The 21,443-nt window shown below is 42.7% G+C and overlaps 1 protein-coding gene across 14 annotated transcripts in view; it reads right to left on the bottom strand.

Moving 5' to 3' along the window:
* The window catches only part of DIXDC1 (DIX domain containing 1), a gene marked incomplete at its 3' end in the record, with an annotated part of 72,125 nt that overhangs the window by 30,253 nt on the left and 20,429 nt on the right, over positions 1 to 21,443 (bottom strand). For 5 of the 14 annotated variants that reach the window (XM_082684327.1, XM_082684337.1, XM_082684328.1 and 2 more), the window contains 4 exons: positions 7,992 to 8,121; positions 4,704 to 4,829; positions 2,193 to 2,451; positions 1,474 to 1,581 (listed from right to left, as the gene is read on the bottom strand). In XM_082684327.1, coding sequence (XP_082540453.1) covers positions 1,474 to 1,581; positions 2,193 to 2,451; positions 4,704 to 4,829; positions 7,992 to 8,121 — 623 coding nt within the window. Of the gene's footprint in view, positions 1 to 1,469; positions 1,582 to 2,192; positions 2,452 to 4,703; positions 4,830 to 7,991; positions 8,122 to 15,790; positions 15,833 to 19,850; positions 19,967 to 21,443 lie in introns of those variants that run through there. The other 9 variants (XM_082684335.1, XM_082684340.1, XM_082684330.1 and 6 more) reach the window with 5 other exon arrangements.

Raw genomic sequence — 21,443 nt, 5'->3', positions numbered from 1 at the left:
AGAAAAACGGTCACTGCCCACTGCAGCCCGATTTCCAGGGGGTCCCTAATTCGCACTGTGTCACAGCCCCTACCCCAGTCTGAGTTCAACTGCCAGAAAGGAAGGAAGCAGGTGTTCTCAAGAACATCCAGACTTCTCTCCTCTAGCACTCGCTCTCTCTAGCGCTCTCTCTCTCTCTCTCTTTCTGTCTCTCTGTCTGGCTCTCTCTCATTTTAACTCTGGCAGGCACAAAAAAGTGAAAGGCCTGTAGCCATGCAGGAAGCAACAGATCTCATTATAAATGAAATGTCCTTTGACTCTCTATACCCAGTGATAGCCTAAGCAGCACGCAAGGAAGAAATGGTTCAGATTCTCATTACCAGCACACCTATTGCTCAATGGGTACAGGGTTTCCTTCTGGGGTGATGAAAACGTCTTTGAGCTGGACAGAGGTGATGATCACACAACATTATGAAGATACTAAATGCCACTGAATGGTATACTTTAAAATGCTTAGTGGCTAATTTTACGTTATGTGAATTTTATAAATAAAAAAGCAATTTACTAAATGTAAAAATTAAAGTTGAGTAAGTATTAATATACTGATACAATTATCAGTATATTAAAATGCTGGGAAGAATTCCATGTGACTGCAACAAATTAAATGGTCTATCAATCTAAGATGAAATTTTATGTGGAAAAGAAACAGTAAAGAAAATAAATGCACTTAAAATACGTATAAGACAAAGAACAATTAGACTAACTAGAACAGACTACACTGGGCTGGGGTAGGAGAGAAAAGGTCATAAGAGCATAAATTTAAAAAATGATTCAGCAATGAAATGAAGTTAGTAAATAAGTTGACATGATCTGGTATGTATTTTTAGGAGCATGATTTACATGAGCCAGGAAAGTCGTCTTTTTCTGCCACTACACTTGGCATCGATCAGGCTTTATTAGAGCAATGTGTCCTGTTTCGGTCTTTGCACTTGGCTCTAAGCGCTAAAGATGGCCGTTCTGCTAGAGTCACAAACATCTTAGCCCACATCAATGCATACTAATCCGCCACAATTCCTGGCCCTATAAATGAAAGCTGAAAACATCCTAATGTTCTCAGACAATTCTGCTCAGTTTTTCCTCCTGTTATACGCTTGCTAGAACCTTCTCTGGCCACACTTAGCGTTCAGCTCAGGCATAGAGGCAGTACGATGGAACCAGCTGTCAGGTTGGCCAGGGAGACCAAACCAGGGGCTGGGCCCTCCCGGCTGCCAGTCATGCCCCCCTGTGGACAGAGCTGAGCACTGGCACTCGGCTCCACGCAATGCTTCCCACTCACCACCCTCCCTACCTTCCAGCCAGCACAAAACTGCAAAGCAGTGAAGACAACCCCTTTAAAGTCAAACATAAACTGACGGAAAGAGAAAAGAGCAAGGAGTATTGCTACTTGAAGCTGAAAACTCCGAGATGTGCCCCCTCAACCCCCAGGACGGTTACCTGGAGCAGCTGGACTCGGACGGGGACCTCTGCTGCCCTTCGTACTGCTGCACCAGGGCCCGCACGCTCCAGTACGGATTCTCGATCTCCTCGTCCACGCTGCTGTTCCTAAAGTCGGGGGGCACCAGCAAAGAAGAGGGTGTCAGTCCTTCAGGTCAACTCAGCAAGAACTGAGAGATGGCCACTCTTAGAGTGCTAAGGGGAGAAAGAGGAGGAAGGCCAAGTCCCTGCCTTAAAGACACCGGACACCCAGGAGGGAAACAGACCTAAACACAACTATTTGCACCAGGCTCTGCAACATCCAGGGTCCTGCCCTCTCCCAGCAGACATACCACCTCCAAAATGTTGCCTGCCATGACTCTTCAGGACAAGCTGGCTTGAGTATACATTCTAGAGAGACACTCCCCCAGATGACTTGGAACACTGCTCCCACATATCTCCCCATGAAGAAAACACACTGTGCCAAAGGTATATATTTAACATCCTGGGCACCAGGACAAAAAATTACAAATATGATTCTTTTACTTTCTTCTAACTGCAAAGTAAACATCTCTTTTGATAGGGTTTTCTGTCTTGGAGCATCCTCTCTGACCCCACACTCCATGCTCTTTTCTGCAGTGTGGGGCTGTTTAGGTGACACGTCTGTCTATCGGACGGTATCATTTGCCACAAATATCAGAGAGAGGAACAAGGTCCCATCCCTAGATTTTGACCCTTACCTCTGTCTGTATCGAAAGACATCCCGTCCTGACCGTGACATGTCATGACATACGTCAGCCAGAGCGGCCGCTGCTCCCTGGGCCACAGCAGTGGCACAGTGTGGCTGGTGACTCTGCAGAGAGGCTCTGGGGTCCCTTCCTTGGCTCACCGTCCTGTTGGAGCCAGGTTTGAAATGAGCTGCCAAGGCAAGGACCAGCCTCATGATAGACTTCAGGTTTCCTTCCACAATATCTGAGGGACAGAACAGACCCAGAGGTCCTAAGAGGGAGGCAGAGGGTTCATTCATTTAATACGTATTTGCTAGTGACACCAGTCTCTTTGTCCTCACAGAGCCATGTTCAACAGGAAGACAGAACGTTTAAAAGCAATCATAGTGAAGTATGGTCATGTGTTATGGTAGAACAGGATACTCCGGGAGCACAAAGTAAAGGCATCTTGTCCAGCCTAGAGGTCTCAGGGAAGGATTCCCAGGGGAAGTGAATTTTAAATTGAGACTTGATTGACAAATAGTGGTTCGTCAGGTGAAGGAGGAGAAGGAAAAGTGTATTCCAAGAAGAGGGAACAGCAAGTGTAAAGGTCTAGAGGTGAGAGAGAGCACGACCCACAAGAGCTGTGCTGTCCAATATGGAGGCTACTGAGCGCTTAGAGGGGAGATTCTGAATTGAAATGTGCTCCAAGGGTAGTACCTCACACAACAAAAGTCAGACTGAAACATATCTCATTAGACTTAGCACAAAAAATAGAAGGCACACTATTTCCTTCATAACTGTTATATTGATTACATGTTGCACTGATAATATTTTGGATATACTGGGTCAAATAAAATGTTTTCTTAAAATTCATTTCTCCCATTTCCTTTTTATTTTAAAAAGGGATCTTTTCAGTTTCGTGTAGGAGACTCGTGTTATATTTCTGCAGCACAGCACTGTGGCAGAGGAAACTGAAAACAGCACAGCGGGTTGAGGGGCTGAGTGCAGGGGTGCAGGTGAAGGGTGAGGCCGCAGGGGGAGATATCAGAGGCCGGGTCAGAAAGGGCATGGCAAGCCCCAGGATGGACTTTGAATTTTCCCCTAAGGACCCGCATGTGCAGAGCAGTAGCATGAGCTTATGTATTCTCAGAATTCTCAGAAACATCATTTTGGCTGCAGAGCGGTGGGGAGGGAGACAAAACTCGAGGCAATGAGACTAATTAGGAAACTGCTGCACTTCTCCAGGTAAACGACAATTATGTCCTCAGTGGCAGTATTCCCTCAAAATAGCTGACTTTAATGGGCCAGATCCCCAAGCCCACCCCTCAGGGGGACCAGAACAGAGATATTACGGCACTCTAAATTTTGCCCTAGAAAAAAAAACGCACGCAAAAAAACAATGTGATTGGAGCGCCTGGGTGGCTCGGTGGGTTAAAGCCTCTGCCTTTGTCTCAGGTCATTATCCCGGGGTCTTGGGATCGAGCCCCACATCGGGCTCTCTGCTCAGTGGGGAGCCTGCTTCCTCTTCTCTCTCTCTCTGCCTGCCCTTCTGCCTACTTGTGATCTCTGTCTGTCAAATAAATAAATAAAATATTTTTTAAAATATTTGAAAAAAAACAATGTGATAGATCTGGTGAAAGTTAAAATAAGGGAATGGGTAAAACTCCTATTTTTTTAGTTTCATAGCACTGCAAATATGCAAAGCTTGGAAAATGATTGATTGATACCTCCTACAGGGCGCTCCCAATGGTCAAATGTCTGCCCCACCTAAATGATCCCACCACAGAAAACACCAATAACCCAACATGGAAGGAAGGCTCCCTCCGGCTCTCATTCCCATTCTCAGTCTGGCAATCAGACCCAGAAACTGAAGCTGAAACAGAACCCAACGTACAAGCAATTCTAGAGAAATAGTGGGAGGGCCAGGGAACCTGGGTCTCTGACCACCTAAATGCTTCCTTGCAGCTGGGCTCAATACGGACTCAGAAGTGTCCTCTTTGGGTTCTGCAGCTATAAGAGAGGCTATGTACAGAGGTGCCAGAACCCCTTTTCATCTTGCCTGAAATGTTCTGCAATATCCCCCAAATTAAAAGCTATAAACTGTTTTTCTTCGGAAAACTGGATGGAAAAATCTGTAGCTATTATAATTTGAAATAATTCTTGAGCATAAAACCCAAGGAACTTGAAAAACATAATCTGTCTTCATTTTTGATTACTTAAATGAGACACTGTAAAGTTAATATCCCAATCTTGTCATTTCTACTATATTTTCTTCACACATACACTCAAGCAGACCTTTATTCAATTAAAATGAATAGAGAATGTCTATCTCCATCCAGGTTTTCAAAGCACTCAGATTTTGATGATTCCCCTGTCCCACGAGGGTAACTCTTTATGGATAAATGATATGATGCCATGGGCCTAATGCTATTCCAGTCTACTCAGAAGCCTCGGCTATACAATGGGTGGTTCTTCTGAACCTCATAATCACTGGGTAAAGCTGAGTGTACTCATCCCCCAAAGATGTGATGGGCCGCTGACCTTTAGCTGAAGTCTGGTGCATGCGAATCTTTTTGGAGGCCACAAACTGGAGCACTTTCTCCACATTATTCTTCATCTCCTGTTGGTTACTGGGAGCCAGCTGTACCCCCTTCAGTTTTTCTCCTGCTGTTAGAAGAGAGAAAACATACAAAAGCTATAGGGAGGAACAGTATCAAAGTTTCCTAACAGCCAGATACCGAGAAAGGGAATATTTGATGGAAAAGCTAAGATTACATATAAATATGCAAGTGCGTTAAGCCTTGGTGTTGATCATCTGGATGCGGAATAAGAAAGGAAGAGCCTTTTGGAGGGTTTTCAAATTTTCAAAGCTGTACGCAGGGGCCTGGGAAATGACCGTGCGTATGCTTCCTCATTCAACAAATCCTCACTGAGCACCCACCGCACGCCTGGCATTGTTGTGGGCACCAGTGAAACAGCCATGAAAGACATGGACAGAGTCCCTTCCATTGCAGACCTTCTATCTGCAGGGATGACAGAGGACCAAGTGAACCAGTACATGTTTAATATAATTTCAGGCAGTGGTAGGTGATGTGAGGAAAAACAAAGAAAAGCAGCATCATGGCCTCCCTGATAGTGGGCAGAGACCTGAATAAAGTAAGAGATGTTAGGATCTGAGGAGGAAGCATTCCAGACTGAAGAACCACAGGTACAAACAGCAGGGTGCGGAGGGGGGTGCTTGGGTGGCTCAGTGGGTTAAGCCTCTGCCTTCGGCTCAGGTCATGATCCCAGGGTCCTGGGATCGAGCCCCGCATGGAGCCCCACATCGGGCTCTCTGCTCAGCAGGAAGCCTGCTTCCTCCTCTCTCTCTGCCTGCCTCTCTGCCTACTTGTGATCTCTCTCTGTCAAATAAATAAATAAATAAAATCTTAAAAAAAACAAAAAACGAAAAACAAACCTCACACCAGGGTGGGAATGAGCTCAGCTTATCTGAGGAACAGCAGTGGCTGAAGTGGAGAGAGAAAGGGGAGTCAAATCCTAGGAGAAGGTCGACAGGTAAGCAAAGCCAGGTCATTTAGGGTCTGTAGATTAATAATAGGTATTTTAAAAGAGGACTCTATATGGACTCAGCTTACATAGAGAGGAAACAGGGAGATTTGTTAGAAAATGAAACTAGTCAAGGCAAGGGTTAATGATGTTTTGGGCTTGACCAGAAAAGGCTGACAGGTGAGAAGTCAGGTATTGGGTAAAATTTTAATGTAAAGCAGATAGCACATGTGAAGGACTGGGTACGATATAGGAAGAAAAGAGAATAATTAAGGACAACTTCCACAGCTGGGTGGATGGTACCATCCTGTGTTACTTCAGAAGAAATCTGGAGGAGAGAGGAACTGGTAGGGAGAAGGACAGCCCAAGTTCTGATTAGGGCATGTGCAGTTACAGCTGCATTTCATACACTGGGGGCACCATGTTGAACGTGAAGTTGATATTCATGTCTCGAACTCAAAGACAAGTTTAGAGCTAAAGTTACGGATGTGGGAGAAGATCACTTGAGGACAGAGAAAACACAAGGGCTAAGGACTGAACACGGAGGACTTCAACACTTAGAGGTCATGAAGGAGAAAAGCCAACAAGGCGAACCGGGGGAGCCAGTGAGGAAGGAGTGTCCTAAAAGCCAAGTAAAGACCGTGACTGGAGGAGGAGGGACAAACTGTGCCAGGTTCTGCTAAACTGAATAACATAGGGGCTGAGGCCAAGCCACTGGATTTGAGAAGGCAAAGGTTGTAACCTGGACGAGAGCAGTTTCAGGGGAGGAATGGGTCAAAAGCTTGAAGACGGCATGTTAAAGAATGGGGAGTAAGGTAGTGAATTCAGCGAGCCTTTCCATATCCCAAAGTCACAATAAAATGCAGCATTTAAGAATCGGGGTTTTGGGAAACCAAGAATACATATTCATATTGTTTCCATATGCATAGAACATCTCTGGAAAGAAATGCAAGAAATTGCTAACACTGGTTGCTTCCAGAAAGAACACATCACTGGTGCGGCTGGAAAAAAGGCTTTTACATCCTTTTGTGGCTTCTGCATTTTCTATCTGATTATATTTTCAAGTATAATCAATTCAAATCAGTGAAAATGAGGGCTCGAAATGAACTTTGGAATTAAAATAGATCTAGTTTTTTACCTCTCCTTTGCTACAGTACAGTTACATGGCCTCGGAAAGTCGCCTAGCCTTTCTGAACCTCATAAATGAGTAAGGCGGTAGTACTCATCTCATCCCCACAGCATAAATCATCTGAAGTAGCTTAGTACAATCCTCGATACATTCAAAGTGCTCAATGAATTTATTTATTCATTTTTATAAATCTTCTAAGCTTAGTTTCCTGAAAATGGGGATGACAGTATCTGCTTCTCAAGGGTTGATAATGAAATGAAATGAGATAAAAAGTGTTCAATAATGGCAGCTCTAACTATTACCATCATTATTATTATTATAAAGGAGTGCCCTGATAAATCCATGAGCTGGCCCACGGAGATAGCAAACCGGGCTCTTTCATGCCACATGCAAGCCCGCATCTCTCAAGGACTAAGCAAGGTCAACTGATTAACAGAACAATAAATGCCAGAGGGCCTATTATGTGCCAGGCACTTGGGTAGGAGTTGTGGAAACAAACAAACAAACAAAATTACACTGTACCTGCTCTTAAAGAGCTCAGTCTACAGGGGAGAGACAGGAAAACGTTACTGCTCAGCGAATGGCAATACTGTCATGATAACAGCTGTGGACAAATGCTGTGGACACAGGGTACGCTGTCCTCCAGTAAGGGCGACTTGCAACAGCTCCAGGGCTCCCTGAGGACGAGCCTTTTCGTGGGACGATATGGGATTGTCACGGAGGGCTCCTTTTGCTGGCCTGACTACTATTTTCTTTTCCAGCCTTGGTTTGGACATCAGTTCTTCTGGCAAGCCATCCCTGAACCCTAGGACTGGATTGGGTGCCTCCATCCACCCATGTGCTCCTCTCTGTCCTTACCCCATCGGACTCCTAAGTACATGAATGGAAATGCATTCACTTTTCAGTGTTCCCAACTAGATTGGGACACTCCTGAGAGCACAGACTGTGCTCACAGTCACACTGCCGGAGCATAATACGGCGCCCAGCACACAGAGTTTGCTGACTCATAAATAAATGAATTAACGTCGGGCAAGTATGTTAAAACCTTCTATACTTCCGTTTCCGTATATTACAAAGCAGCGGCAAACTGCTCTGAAGGGCATGTGGAGGATAATGAAGGCATGTTCTGGCATCAGAGCCCAGGGCCAACTGACCAACGATTTCGATGAGATACGCCAGGATCACCCCATCCCGAAGATCCTGTCGCAGGTCCTGCACCGGCTTCACTGCTGGCCTCTTCTTGAGCTGTGCATTCACCCAGGCCACATAAGCCTGCAGCTGTTGCTGGAAAAATCAAAGAAATAAGAGAAAGTTTGCACATTATTGTTCTCCTTTGCCCCGTGCCTTCTAAGGCAGCATTTGAGAATGGGCTCTGGGGGGAAATCTATATCCAGAGGGAGGAGGAAATTTCAAGAAAAAAAAGAGGCCGGTCAGACGGGGAACATGTTCTAAAAATTTCTGGTTTTATGCTAATCTTCAGGGAAAGCTAACCGATGACTTGCTAGCAGGGTAGACACCGATAAGAAGATGAGTGTTTCAATGACAATGACTCCTGTTTCCTTGTGTATATTCTCTGTTGACCAGGAATGAGGCCGGGCAAGAAGCAGAGCCAGTTTTGGGTGTAATCACTGCTGCCAGAAGCACACAGCGCTTCAAAGGAATAATCACTTGTATTTCAAATGCACAATGGACAGTGATACTCAGAAGACTGGTCTTGGGGAACCAGGAATAAACAGCAAACCTGCTCAGAACCGCCTCTCCCATCGCTCTTCACAATGAGACTTAACTGAGATCATCTCAGGGTCAACCCAAGATTTATTCTCCTGAGCCCATAATCCTGGGATTGCTACAGTTAGTGTTAATCCATACTTTATTCTGTCAAAGAGGATCTAGTTGCCTAAAACCTGCACAAAGAAGGAAAAGAAAAGGCTTTGGTGAGCAGTAGCCCGAAGACTTGGGTAGGGGAGATGGAGAACTTTCATTTATTGTGAGACTAAGCCAGCCAGTATCATCGGAAGCCTGATGGGCCCAGACAGGGACCTATAACCCATCCCAGCCCTCGGATAACCTGACATATTCCATTTTCTCCCTTACACAATGCTCGCAGTCAGGGGTCTATTCCAACTATGCATTTGTTCTGAAGATGGGCACTAAGTATCAAAATAGCACATAACAACATCCCAGAAGCAGCATCAGTTCTGTCTGGTTTCTGCAGAAACCCAAGACCCCGAACCTAAAAATCAGGTTCAAGGGCTAATGGGTATTAAGTTACAGTCTGGTTAAAGAACACTTGATTTCTAAGCCGCAAGTACCTCATCAATGAAATGATGTTGGAAAGTACTCACTGCCTGCTTCCTGAGCTTAAATGAAATCTTCAGTATTTTCTCTGTGTTGATTTGTGGGAATAAATGCAGTCTTTGTAAGACAGCACTAAGCTGTTAACAAACTGCAGGAAGTGCCCTCTCAGCGGGGGACAGCGGAGGGAAGGAATCCAATACCTACCTGAACTATACACCAGTTTTGGTGTTTGATGTGTGTTTTACTGTATTAATGAATGGACCTGCAACAGGACCTGACACACAGCTGATGTCATTATTATTCTCATCATTATTACCATCTAAGTAATTCTCACAAAAGCACTGACGGGTCAGTGTCCTCTCCATTCTCTGGATGAAGTTCAGAGAAGTTATGTAACTTCCCCAAGGTCCTCAGCTAGGATGGAGCAGATAGGGCATTGAAACACAGTAAGTGCGGTCCAAGCATTGACCAAGGACTTTGCACTGCCCAGCTCAGTCCACACCTTCTGCCTGATATGGGCCAGGCTCCCACCCAGACTCTGCTCCTGCTCTCCTACTCTGTTGCCACGGGACTGTGGGAGGCAGACCAGGCAGGCAAAAGGGCGCCTCTGCAGTAAACCCCTCTGCTCTGGGAGAAAAGGAGTTAAGACTGAAAAAAGGAGTTAAGACAGTTGGGATCTCACCACCTGGGTCACATATAAAACTAACCAAAACAACACCCAATAGGAATCAGGACAGTCTCTTCAACCACAAACAGTGCTGGGAAAACTGGGCAGCCACATGTAGAAGAACGAAACTGGACTATTCTCTTTCACCACACACAAGATAAATTCAAAGTGGATGAAAGACCTAAATATGAGACAGGAATCCATCAAAATCCTAGAGGAGAACACAGGCAGCAACCTTTTCAACCTCGGCTGCATCAACTTCTTGCTAGATACATCTCCAAAAGCAAGGGAAACAAAAGCAAAAGTGAACTGCTGGGATTTCATCAAGATAAAACGCTTCTGCACTGGGGCGCCTGGGTGGCTCAGTCGTTAAGCATCTGCCTTCGGCTCAGGTCATGATCCCAGAGTCCTGGGATCTAGTCCCACACCGGGCTCCCTGCTCTACAGGAAGCCTGCTTCTCCCTCTCCACTCCTTCTGCTTGTGTTCCCTGTCTCGCTCTGTCTCTCTCTGTCAAATAAATAAATAAAATATTTTTAAAAAGCTCCTGCACAGCAAAGGAAGGCATCAACAAAACTAAAAGGTAACCTACAGAATGGGAGAACTTATTTGCAAATGACATATCAGATAAAGGGCTAGCATCCAAGATCTATAAAGAACTTATCAAACTTAACACACAAAAAAACAAATAATCCAATCAAGAAATGAGCAGAAGACATGAACAGACATTTCTCCAAAGAAGACATACAAATGGCCAACAGACACATGAAAAAAATGCTAAACATCACTTCGCATCAAGGAAATACAAATCAAAACCACAATGAGATACTTCCCCACAGCAGTCAGAATGGCTAAAATGATCAAGTCAGGAAACAATAGATGTTGGCAAGGATGTGGAGAAAGGGAAACCCTCTTACACTGTTGGTGGGAACACAAGCTGGTGCAGCCACTCTAGAGAACAGTATGGAGGTTCCTCAGGAAGATAAAAAATAGAGCTACCCTAAGACCCAGCATTTATACTACTAGGTATTTACCCCAAAGATACAAATGTAGTGATCCGAAGGGGCACGTGCACCTCAATGTTCATAGCAGCAATGTCCACAGTAGCCAAACTATGTTAAGAGCCGAGATGGCCATGGACAAACAAATGGCTAAAGAAGATGTGGTGTGTATATACAATAGAGTATTACTCAGCCATCAGAAAGGATGAATACTTACCGTTTACATCAACATGAATGGAACTGGAGGGGATTATGCTGAGTGAAGTAAGTCAATCAGAGAAAGACAATTATCATGTGGTTTTACTCATATGTGGAATACAAGAAGCAGCACACAGGATCATAGGGGGAGGGAGGGAAAACTGAACAGGAAATCATCAGAGAGAGACAAATCATGAGAGACTTAACAGTAAGAAACAAACTGAGGGTTGCTGGAGGGGAGCTGGGTGGGGGGATGGGGTAACTGGGTGATGGGCAGGAAGGAGGGCACGTGATGGGATGAGCGCTGGGTGTTACACACAACTGATGAATTACTGAACTCGACATTTGAAGCTAATGATGTACTATATGTTGGCTAACTGAATTTAAATAAAAATTTAAAAACACTCTCCTAACCTAATCTCCCTGTGCCTAATATCATCTTCAACACACCCGCCACACATTCCTGCTTCAGATCCTTCACTGGCCTCTCTCTCTTTATTTATTTATTTATTTGACAGAGAGATCGCAAGTAGGCAGAGAGGCAGGCAGAGAGAGTGGGAAAGCAGGTTCCTTGCTGAGCAGAGAGCCCGATGTGGGGCTTAATCCCAGGACCCTGAGATCATGACCTGAGCCGAAGGCAGAGGCTTAACCCACTGAGCCACTCAGGGGCCCCTTCACTGGCCTCTATTAACAAGATAAAACCCAACCTCCTTAGCTGCATTTAGTTTCATGTGCTGGCTGCTACCTCTTCCCCAGCTTTACTCACCATCCTCCCGCCTGCCTGCCCCATTTCAGTTCATCCAAACCACACACACTGCCCCAAATGAACGGAGCCATCCAGCCACTCTCCCTCCCTGAGCTTGATGCCTCCTCTTAAGGCTCAGCTCAGGCATCACCTTCTCCAGGAAGCCTTCCCTGACTCTCCCACACACTTCATCTCTGGTCTCGTTGAGGATGTCCTATGTCACACAGGGCTCTGAGAGCACCAGCCCAACCTGGGACCATAATTTGAGGCTTGGGGAGGGGTGGCAAAGGGGGACAGTGAGCTCAAAGGAGCTCAGGTCTGAACCGTGCTCTGTGCAGAATTATTGGACTCTAGATTGACAGGGGCATGACAAGTATTTGAGTCGGTGAATCATTTGTCACATTTCATCAGGCCGAGACTTAAAGCGACTGCAAAAGTTAATAATGCAGGGGCAGATGAGAACAAATGGTCCACGTTAGGCCATGATCATTTCTACTTGAGTAACCACAGGCTTCTGTTGGCTATTGAATAGAAGTCCTGTCTGATGCAAAACTGATCAGAGGTTCTAACAGTACTTTTCAAGCACATTAATCTCAGCTCTGGTCTTTCAACAAAAGAGGATTCTACAGCATGAACAATAATAATAGTCACCACTGTTCTCAACACCCACTCTATGTCAATAATTATGCTAGGTCCCTCATTCATGCATTCATTTATTTATTTATAAATAAATTCTATACCCAATTTGGGGCTGGAACCCACAACCCCAAGATCAAGAGCCACACGCTCAACTGACTGGGCCAGCCAAGTGCCCCTCTGCTAGGTCCCGGGAACACATTTTTTTCCTATGCTAACCTGCCAGGGAGATATTACTTTTGCTAATTGGAGACTGAGACTCCAAAAGGGTGAAATAACTTGTTCCAGGTCATGCAAACAGTAAACCGTGACTATGATTCGAACTCCCAAGCCAATGTTCTTTTCACCAGACCACACTATTGCCTAAATAAATGCATCCCTGAGGTTTCAGTGACTCTCCCTCAAACTCTCAGAATGGAAGTCACCATAGTCGAAACCAGTTTCTCCTCCGCATCCACTGCTTGGGTCTCTCGAGTAATAATCTACATGAAGCAGCAGTTATCTACTACTCCAAGCATGTCCCCCAGGCCAGCAGCATCAGCATCACCTGGGACTCTCAGGCTCCAGCCCAGGCTAACTCAATAAGGACCCATACTTTAAACAGAGCTCCTCGTGATTCAATAGGCACATTGAAAATTGAGAAGCACTGTTCCCATCCCTGGATGTGATCAAGATCACAACGGAAGATCTTAAAAAACACAGACATGTAGACATTACCCCATCAAATTCTTTCCAGGGAGTTTAACTTAGAAAGTACCCCCCCAAGTTCCCTCATATGAGTCTTCTAGCAAAACACTCCAGTTCCCTTGACCAAGGGGTTTCCTACACCCTGATTACCCATCAGAAGCACCAGTAAAGCTTCTTAAAAATACTAATGTCTGGGGCCCACTATACACCAGTCAGAATTTCTGAGAGTAGGACCCAGGCACATCAGTATTCCCTAAGTGCTCCTACATACATCCAGAGTTTTGAGCCAAGGTCAACATCCCTTACATAAAATAGTTTCAAGTACTATTGCTCTCCTGCCTAAATCTCTCTGACACCAAGACATCTAGAATCTAACATAATACTCTGGGAACTAACAAGAGAAATGAAGATTCCTCATTCTAGACATTTCTCTCTTCTTTTTCTTCTTCCTTGACCACCAGAAAACACTGTTGACCCACACTAGGGGCTTATTCAAAGATTTTATTTGAGAGAGAGAGCGAGTACAAGAGGGGGTAGGTCAGAGAGAGAAGCAGACTCCCCAGTGAGCAGGGAGCCCAATGTGGGACTAGATCCTGGGACTCCAGGATCATGACCTGAGTCAAAGGCAGTTGCTTAACCGACTGAGCCACCCAGGTCCCCATTTTTATTTTATTAACTGTTCTTTTCGAAATAATTCCATACTTACATGAAAGTAGCAAAAATGGTACATAGAGTTTCCCAATACCCATCATTTCCTAGCTTCCCCAAATGTTTACATCCTACAGAACGAGCGTGTAAGATCATAACACGTCATTCATACTAACATAATACCATTAACTAATCTCCAGACCTTATTCAAATTTCACCAAATTGTCCCACTGTCCTTTTACTGTCCAAGATCTCACACTACGTTGAGCCACCCTGCCTGTCTTGTTGGTCTCCTCCAATCTGGGACAGTTGCTAAGTCTTTCTCTGTCTTTGATGATCTTAACAGTTCTGTGTCCCTCATTTTGGGTTTGTCTGCAGTTTCTTACTGATTAAATTAAAATTATGGATTTGGGGCAAGAATAACACATAAGTCATACTGTACCCTTCCCACTGCACCATACCAACAGGCACATGATGCCAGTACATCACAATACAAAATTAACTGTGATCAAATGGTTAAGGTAGGGTCTGCCAGGTTTCCCTACTCTAAAGTTGCCATATTCCCCTTGTAATTGGTAAGTATCCCGTGGGAAAATGGGATTTTTTTTTCTCATCATCACCTTATCAGTCCATTTTAAATTGAACATCGATTTTTCATTCCTGAAAAATCATTGAGTTTTCCTGATTGATTACTATGACGTTCCCCAAAAGATGATTTTCTAATTCCACCATTCCTTCTACAATTAGTAATTGGAATTCCTAATATGAGGAGCTCTCCCTTCCCCGCCTAATAACTTATTTATGTCAGTATGAGCTCATGGGCATTTATTTCACTTATATTTATTTACTTATTATGTTAATCCATTACTATCATTACTTATTTTGTTACTCAAATTGGGATGAATGTCTTCTGCATTCTTTTCATATGCTCCACTTACTTTTTAAGAAACTGGGGTAAAAATAAATAAATAAATAAACGGTGGTTAAAAAAACACATAACATAAAATTCGTCATCTGAACTCTTTTTAAGTGTACAGTTGAGTAAGGTTTAGTATAGTCACTCTGTTGTGCATTGAATCTACAGATTTTTCTCATGTCGCATAACTGAAACCCTGTTTCCATTAAACAACAAATTCGATTTTTCCCTCCTCTCAGGCCCTGACAACCACCTTTCTATTTTCTGTTTCTATGAATTTGAATAGTTTAGATAACTCAAATACAGGGAAACATACAGTACTTGTGTTTTGCGATTGGCTTATTTCACTTAGCATAATGTCCTCAAGGTTCATCCATGTTGTTTCATGTGTATGAACTTCCTTCCTTTTTCAGACCGAATAATATCCAAAAGTAAGTTTACACCACATATTGATTATCCATTCATCTGTTGGTGAACACGTGGATTGATTCCACCTCTTGACTCTGGTGAATACTGCTGCCAAGAACATGAGTGTGCAACACTGATCGTTAAGACCCCATTTTCAATCCTTTTGGACACAAACCCAGAAGTAGGACTGCTGGATCATACAGCCTGATCACATTTCTTGAACACTTCCTTACTTTCTGGCATCAGAAAATATTCTACACTCCTCATCTTGTACTTTCTCTGCCCAGCTCTGGAATCAGCTATTTCTCAAAAGAACTCCAGTTCTTTCTACTGGAGAATAGCTTTTAGAAACCAGACTTTGGGCATGAGATGTGCTCATTGTTACTGGGGTAACATTCTTGATCCTCATAGTAGCAGAGTAGGAAACAGCTGTATGTACACACACACACACACATTCTTGATTCTCATAGTAGCAGAGTAGGAAACAGCTGTATGTACACACACACACACACACACACACACATCTATATCGACTTACCTTGACAAAGAGACATACCAGGAATCATAGCATAAATTATACTGATTCGTCCTCTAACTCAACCCTCAGAATTCACTCCTTCCTGTCCCTTTTATTATAACTTCTTTCTCCCAGTGAGAAACTGGACTCTTAGTCTCCACTATAAATTTACTAATTAATGTTCGCTCAATTCTAGAGAACACATAAAATAGCGTCAGACTTGCCAACTCTTACCTTGTGAAAGATTACTTTACTAACCATAATACAGTATTTATGCATAGTTCTTTTTGTCTTTAGTCTTAACAGTATTAGTGAAAATACTGATTTGAAAGTCACTTAGGTTCCTTCTTCTCCACCCCCACTGGTGTGGTTCTGTTCTCTGTTTGTAGTACAGTTTGGTTTGTTTCTTAGTATCAGTAGTCCATTGTGGTTCTCCCCACATTTAGGATGATCAGGTGAAAGATTAATAGGATTCCCTAAGTCAGAGCTATACAAAAACATCTAGTCAGGAAGGTGTCACCGCCCCCCACCATTCTCTCTACTCTACCCGTCCTCTCCATTCTTTCAACCTCCTCCGACTCATCCAATTCGACCAACTCATGAGTTCCCCTTCCTTCTTTCCCTCTTTTGTGAAAAACAGGTCATTGCTCTTCGCTTTGCACCTGTGCTTTTCACCTTGTTTCACTTAACATAGTCTGGAAATCACTCCATACTCGTTTAGAGATCTTTCCTTCTTCATTTTTACAGCTACTGTAGTACTCCATTCTGTGGATGTGCCATAATTCATTTACCCCTTTTCTATATGTGGACATTTAGGGTTTTTCCAATGCTTTGCAATTACAAACAATGCTGCAGTGAGTGACCCTATGCATGTGTATTTTCATGTTGATACAGGTCTGCCTTCAGGTAGATTCCAAGTAGGACTGCCGGATCAAAAGGCAAGTCGGTGGATAATTTTATCAGATATTGCCAAAAGCCCTGCCAAAAGGGTAGCATCTGTTTACATTACCAAAGGAATACATGAGAGCACACTTCTCCACAGCCTCGCCAAACAGAATGTTGTCGTACTTCTCAATTCTAGCCACTGTGATGAGAAATTGTATCTTAGTGTTATTTTAATTTTCAGTTCTTTCATTATGAGTTTAAACCTGTTTTTGCAGGAGTGCGTGGGTGGCTCAGTCAGTTTAAGCACCTGCCTTCAGCTCAGGTCATGATCGAAGGTCCTTGGATGGAGTCCCAAGTTAGGCTACCTTCCCTGCTCAGCGGGGAGCCTGCTTCTCCCTCTCCCTCTGCCGCACCCCTCCATGCTCTCCCTTTCAAAGGAATACATAAAATCTTAAAAAAAAAAACAAAAAAAACTCTTTTTTGTAGGTTTAATAATCCATTTTACATCATCTACCTTTAATCACTATTTTCATATTTAAATGAATTGTCATTTTTCTCATTTTCCTATCAGAGTTTTTGGTCCCTTTTTCTTCCTTTTTTAAGAATTCTTTATATCCCAAGACTGTTACCCTTTTGTCTTTGACATGTGTTGCAGATATTTCTTAGTTGCCTTTGACTTTTACATTGTCTTTTTGGCCATGGAAGAGTTTCTACGTTTATATAATCACATTTATTCATGGTTTACTATATTGCCTCTGAATTCTGAGTCATGGTTAGAAAGCCTCTTTCCCTTCACTGAGATGAAAGAAGAATCACCAGGTTTTTTTCTCAGATGGTTTCATTTTTTACATTTAGATTCCTGACCCATTTCGAGTCTATTCTTGTGTATGATATAAGAAATAAATCCAAATCCTCTTTTTCCAAAGGGCTACCTAGTTGTTCCAGCACCATTTCTTAAAACCTCCCTCTTTACCCTGGTGGTCTGAGATGTTACCTTTATCATATACTAAATTTCCATAAGTCCTTGAGTCTATTTATGGGCTTTGCCCCCTACATTACTCATATATTGTTTATTCATGCATTACATTTTAATTATAGAGGCTTTACAGTGCATTTTAATGCCCAGGAAAGCTAGTCCCTGGCCAATGAAAATTTCCTTTTTTAGTGTTCTCTGGACTATTCTTGCATATTTATCTCTTCAAATGTATTTTGTTATTCTTACCTGACCTCCTAAAAAGGTCTGTTGGCATCTTTATTGGGATTATATTACATTTATAAATTAATTTAAGGAAACCTGTCACCTTTACGGTGTTAAATCATCCAACTCAAGAATAGGGGATGTTGTTCCCTTTGTTCAAATGTGTCCTCCAGGAGTGTTTTAAAGTTTTCCTCCTGTAGGTTTTATACATTTCTCTTTAGGTTCATTTCTAAGTATTCAATCTTACTTGTTGCAATTGCAAATGAGTTTTCCTCTGTATCATTATGGTCTCTAATTTGCTACTTTTTGGGTATATAAAGCTATTAATTTCAGCATGTTAATTTTATATCCTGTTACCTTATCTTTTATTGTTTGAGTTTTATCACTAATTCTCTTCAATTTCCAGGATTATTATTATATCTGCAAAAATAGTTTTATTTCATTACTAAGCCTTGTGCCTCTAAATGACTTCTCTAGTCTAATTATGCTGCCTAATACCTCTGACACAAAGTAGATAGAGAGTGGGCATCCTGCCCTTGTTTCTAGACTTAGAGAAACCTTGACAGTGTTTCCCAATTTAGAAAGTTACTGGTTTTAAGACTAAGGTATATATATTTTATCATGTTAAGTATATCCATCGTCTTATTTTCTTGAATGTTTTATGAGGAATGGATGTTGAATTTCAATAAAATGTCTGTCAGCCTTTATTGAGATAATCCTATCATTACTTTTCTTAATACCTATTAATATGGCATATGATACTAGTGGATTTCTTAATAATGAAACAACCTTGCATTCTTGGAATGAAACTCACCTGATGGTAGTGAATTATATGTTTAAAGTGGTGTTGTAGGGGCGCCTGGGTGGCTCAGTGGGTTAAGCCTCTGCCTTTGGCTCAGGTCAGAGGTCAGGTTAGATCCCAGGGTCCTGGGAATTGAGCCCCGCAGTGGGCTCTCTGTTCAGTGGGGATCCTGCTTTCCCCTCTCTCTCTGCCTACCTTTCTGCCTACTTGTGATCTCTCTGTCAAATAAAAAGAAAATCTTTAAGTTAAAAAAAAAATTGGTGTTGGATTCTATTTATTGATGTTATGTGAATACTCTATGTATGGTACCTCTTTATGGGTACTCATAAATATTAGTCTATGGTTCCCCTTTTTGCACTCTATCATGTTTAGGCATCAATATTGTATTTGCTTTTTTAAAAAAAAAGATTTTATTTATCATAGAGAGAGCGAGCGAGAGAGGGCATGAGCTGGAGAGGGAGAGCAGGCACCCCCCTGAGCAAGGAGCCTGATATGGGGCTCAATCGCAGGATGCTGGGATCATGACCTGAGTCGAAGGCAAATGCTTAGTGACTGAGCCACCCAGCCACCCTATATTTGCTTTTTAAAAAGAAGTAGGAAGTTTCTCTTCCTTTTCAATGCTCTGAAATAATACACAGAGCACTGGAACTATCTAGTAATATGCAGCAGCTTGGTGGAAATCCTCTGTGAAATATTGGGGAACTAGAATTTTTTGAGATAGCTTCTTAATAGGATTCTCTTTCTTCCAAAGAAATTGATCTGTTTAAATTTTCCATCTCTTTCAGCATTTCCCTAGGAAATTATCCATTTCAAGTTTTAAAAAGTATTTGCACAGACCTATAAAGACTCTTACAATTTTTTGTTTCAATGTTTACTTCTCCATTGTCACTTCTTATTTTGTATATTTGTGCTTTCTCCCTTTTTCCTCAGCATTGTGTTAGCCAGCAATTTGTCTGTTTTGATAATTTTTTCAAGACGTCTTAGAAACAAAATAGTTTCGGGCGCCTGGGTGGCTCAGTGGGTTAAGCCGCTGCCTTCGGCTCAGGTCATGATCTCAGGGTCCTGGGATCGAGTCCCGCATCGGGCTCTCTGCTCAGCAGGGAGCCTGCTTTCCTCTCTCTCTCTCTCTGCCTGCCTCTCCATCTACTTGTGATCTCTCTCTGTCAAATAAATAAATAAAATCTTTAAAAAAAAAAAAAAAAAGAAACAAAATAGTTTCAAGAGTTGTTGCTTTCCAGCCAAAGTTCCTCTAAAATCATGCTACCTAGGACGAAACACAATACTCTGAGGATAAAACTAGACTCTCAGTTTCTTCATTAAAAATTGTTCACATTCTTTCCTCCTCCCTCTCCCTCTTTCTCTCTTTCCTTCACCTTTTCTTTTTCTTTCTTTTTTTCTTACCACCTTACATTGTTGACTCACACAGTACTGTCAACCAAAACGCCTACATAATTTTTAACACATTCTGCGGTTAAACCAATCTCTTCCATCTTCATTCTTGTAAAACTGGTCTTCTTGTTTCATATTTACCTATAACAAATTTCTCTTGTTAAATCCCATCTCACAGGATCCTTCTAGATCGTATCATTTATCCACTCATTTATTCAAATCAACCAACATTGCTAGGAATCGTGCCAATCCCTGTGCTGGGAGGTATATAATTAACTATGATACAAAGTAATTATGATGACAATAGAGAAATATTAACAAATGCTATCTGTGCACAGAAGGAGCAACAGGATGGAAGGATGTGCCAGTCAGGGAAGAGTCTAGAGGAAAGGAGACATTCCTCTGGTTCCCTAAGGATATCTGCTAGTTAGAGAAGGGGAGAAGGACATCCTAGGGGAAGGTGGTAAAAAAGAAAAGGAAAGAAAGAAAGAAAGAGCAGTGAAGGCGTATGGTATCCAGGAGGAACAGCAGCTACAAATTCGCGTGTGGGCAGAGCCTTCAGTGGCTGGTGATGATGGTGGAGAAATAGGTCAGCACAAGACCTATCCGCACTTAGACTTAAAGCTCAAAGGCCTTCAATGGCAATGTGTGGCGTTTTGAAACAGGAGGGTACAACAGTGAGACCTGCATCCTAGAAAGGTCACTCTGGACACACAGTAGAACACGGGATAGAACGAGGAGCATTCAGATTCAGAGAACCAATGAGGAGACCAGGCAATAATTCATGTGAGAGATTATAAGGACCTGAACTGAAGCGGTATAATTAGGGAAGGACAAATTCCAGAAACAAGGCAGGTGGCTGATGGGATGAAAGCAGTGACAAAAAGAGAAGAAACAAAAAGCTGTATCTGAGGGAAAGACTTGCTTTCACTGAGATGGAGAATATGTGAAGAGCACACAGTTCAGTTTTGAACAAGAGTCTGAGCTACCAGACTCTTTACACCAGAGTGAAGATGTTCTACAGCCATTTGGCAAAATACAGGGGCTAGAGCACAAGAGATGGGGGCTGGGTGGGAGAGGCCTGTTTGAGGGTATCTGTGGGTAACCGGCGTAGGCGGGGTGCAAATAAGACAGTAACTACCATCTACTGAGTGCTTACTACCTGCCAGGACAGTGCTAAGCACTTCACCATATCCTTTCATAGGTATATAAAAATATATAATGCATATTTTAATTTATATATATGCAATATATTTTTAATATTATTTAAACCCCCCTAATGCGTGTGCGCACACACACACACACACACACACACACACACTAATCTTGTGAGGATCTACTATTCCCATTTTATAGACGTGGAAACTAAGTTTTAAGAGCAAAAACATGCCCAGGGTTACAGGGCTGGTAAGAGGTAGGAAAGGGATTTGAATTCAGTGTTGAGCCCCAAATCCTGGGATCTTACAACACCCCAAAAAGTAAGGTGAACTAAAAAAGTAATTTGGCAGAAAAGGAAGTTGGGAGAGAGGTCACTGAAGGAAAAGAAGAAAATGAAAATGTCCTGCCAATTCTTTTTTAAAGACTGTATTTACTTATTTGAAGAGAAATCACAA

Source organism: Mustela nivalis (genome assembly GCF_964662115.1).
Source record: "Mustela nivalis genome assembly, chromosome: 9".
Taxonomy (NCBI): domain Eukaryota; kingdom Metazoa; phylum Chordata; class Mammalia; order Carnivora; family Mustelidae; genus Mustela; species Mustela nivalis.
This window is presented reverse-complemented; position numbering and strand designations above follow the sequence as displayed.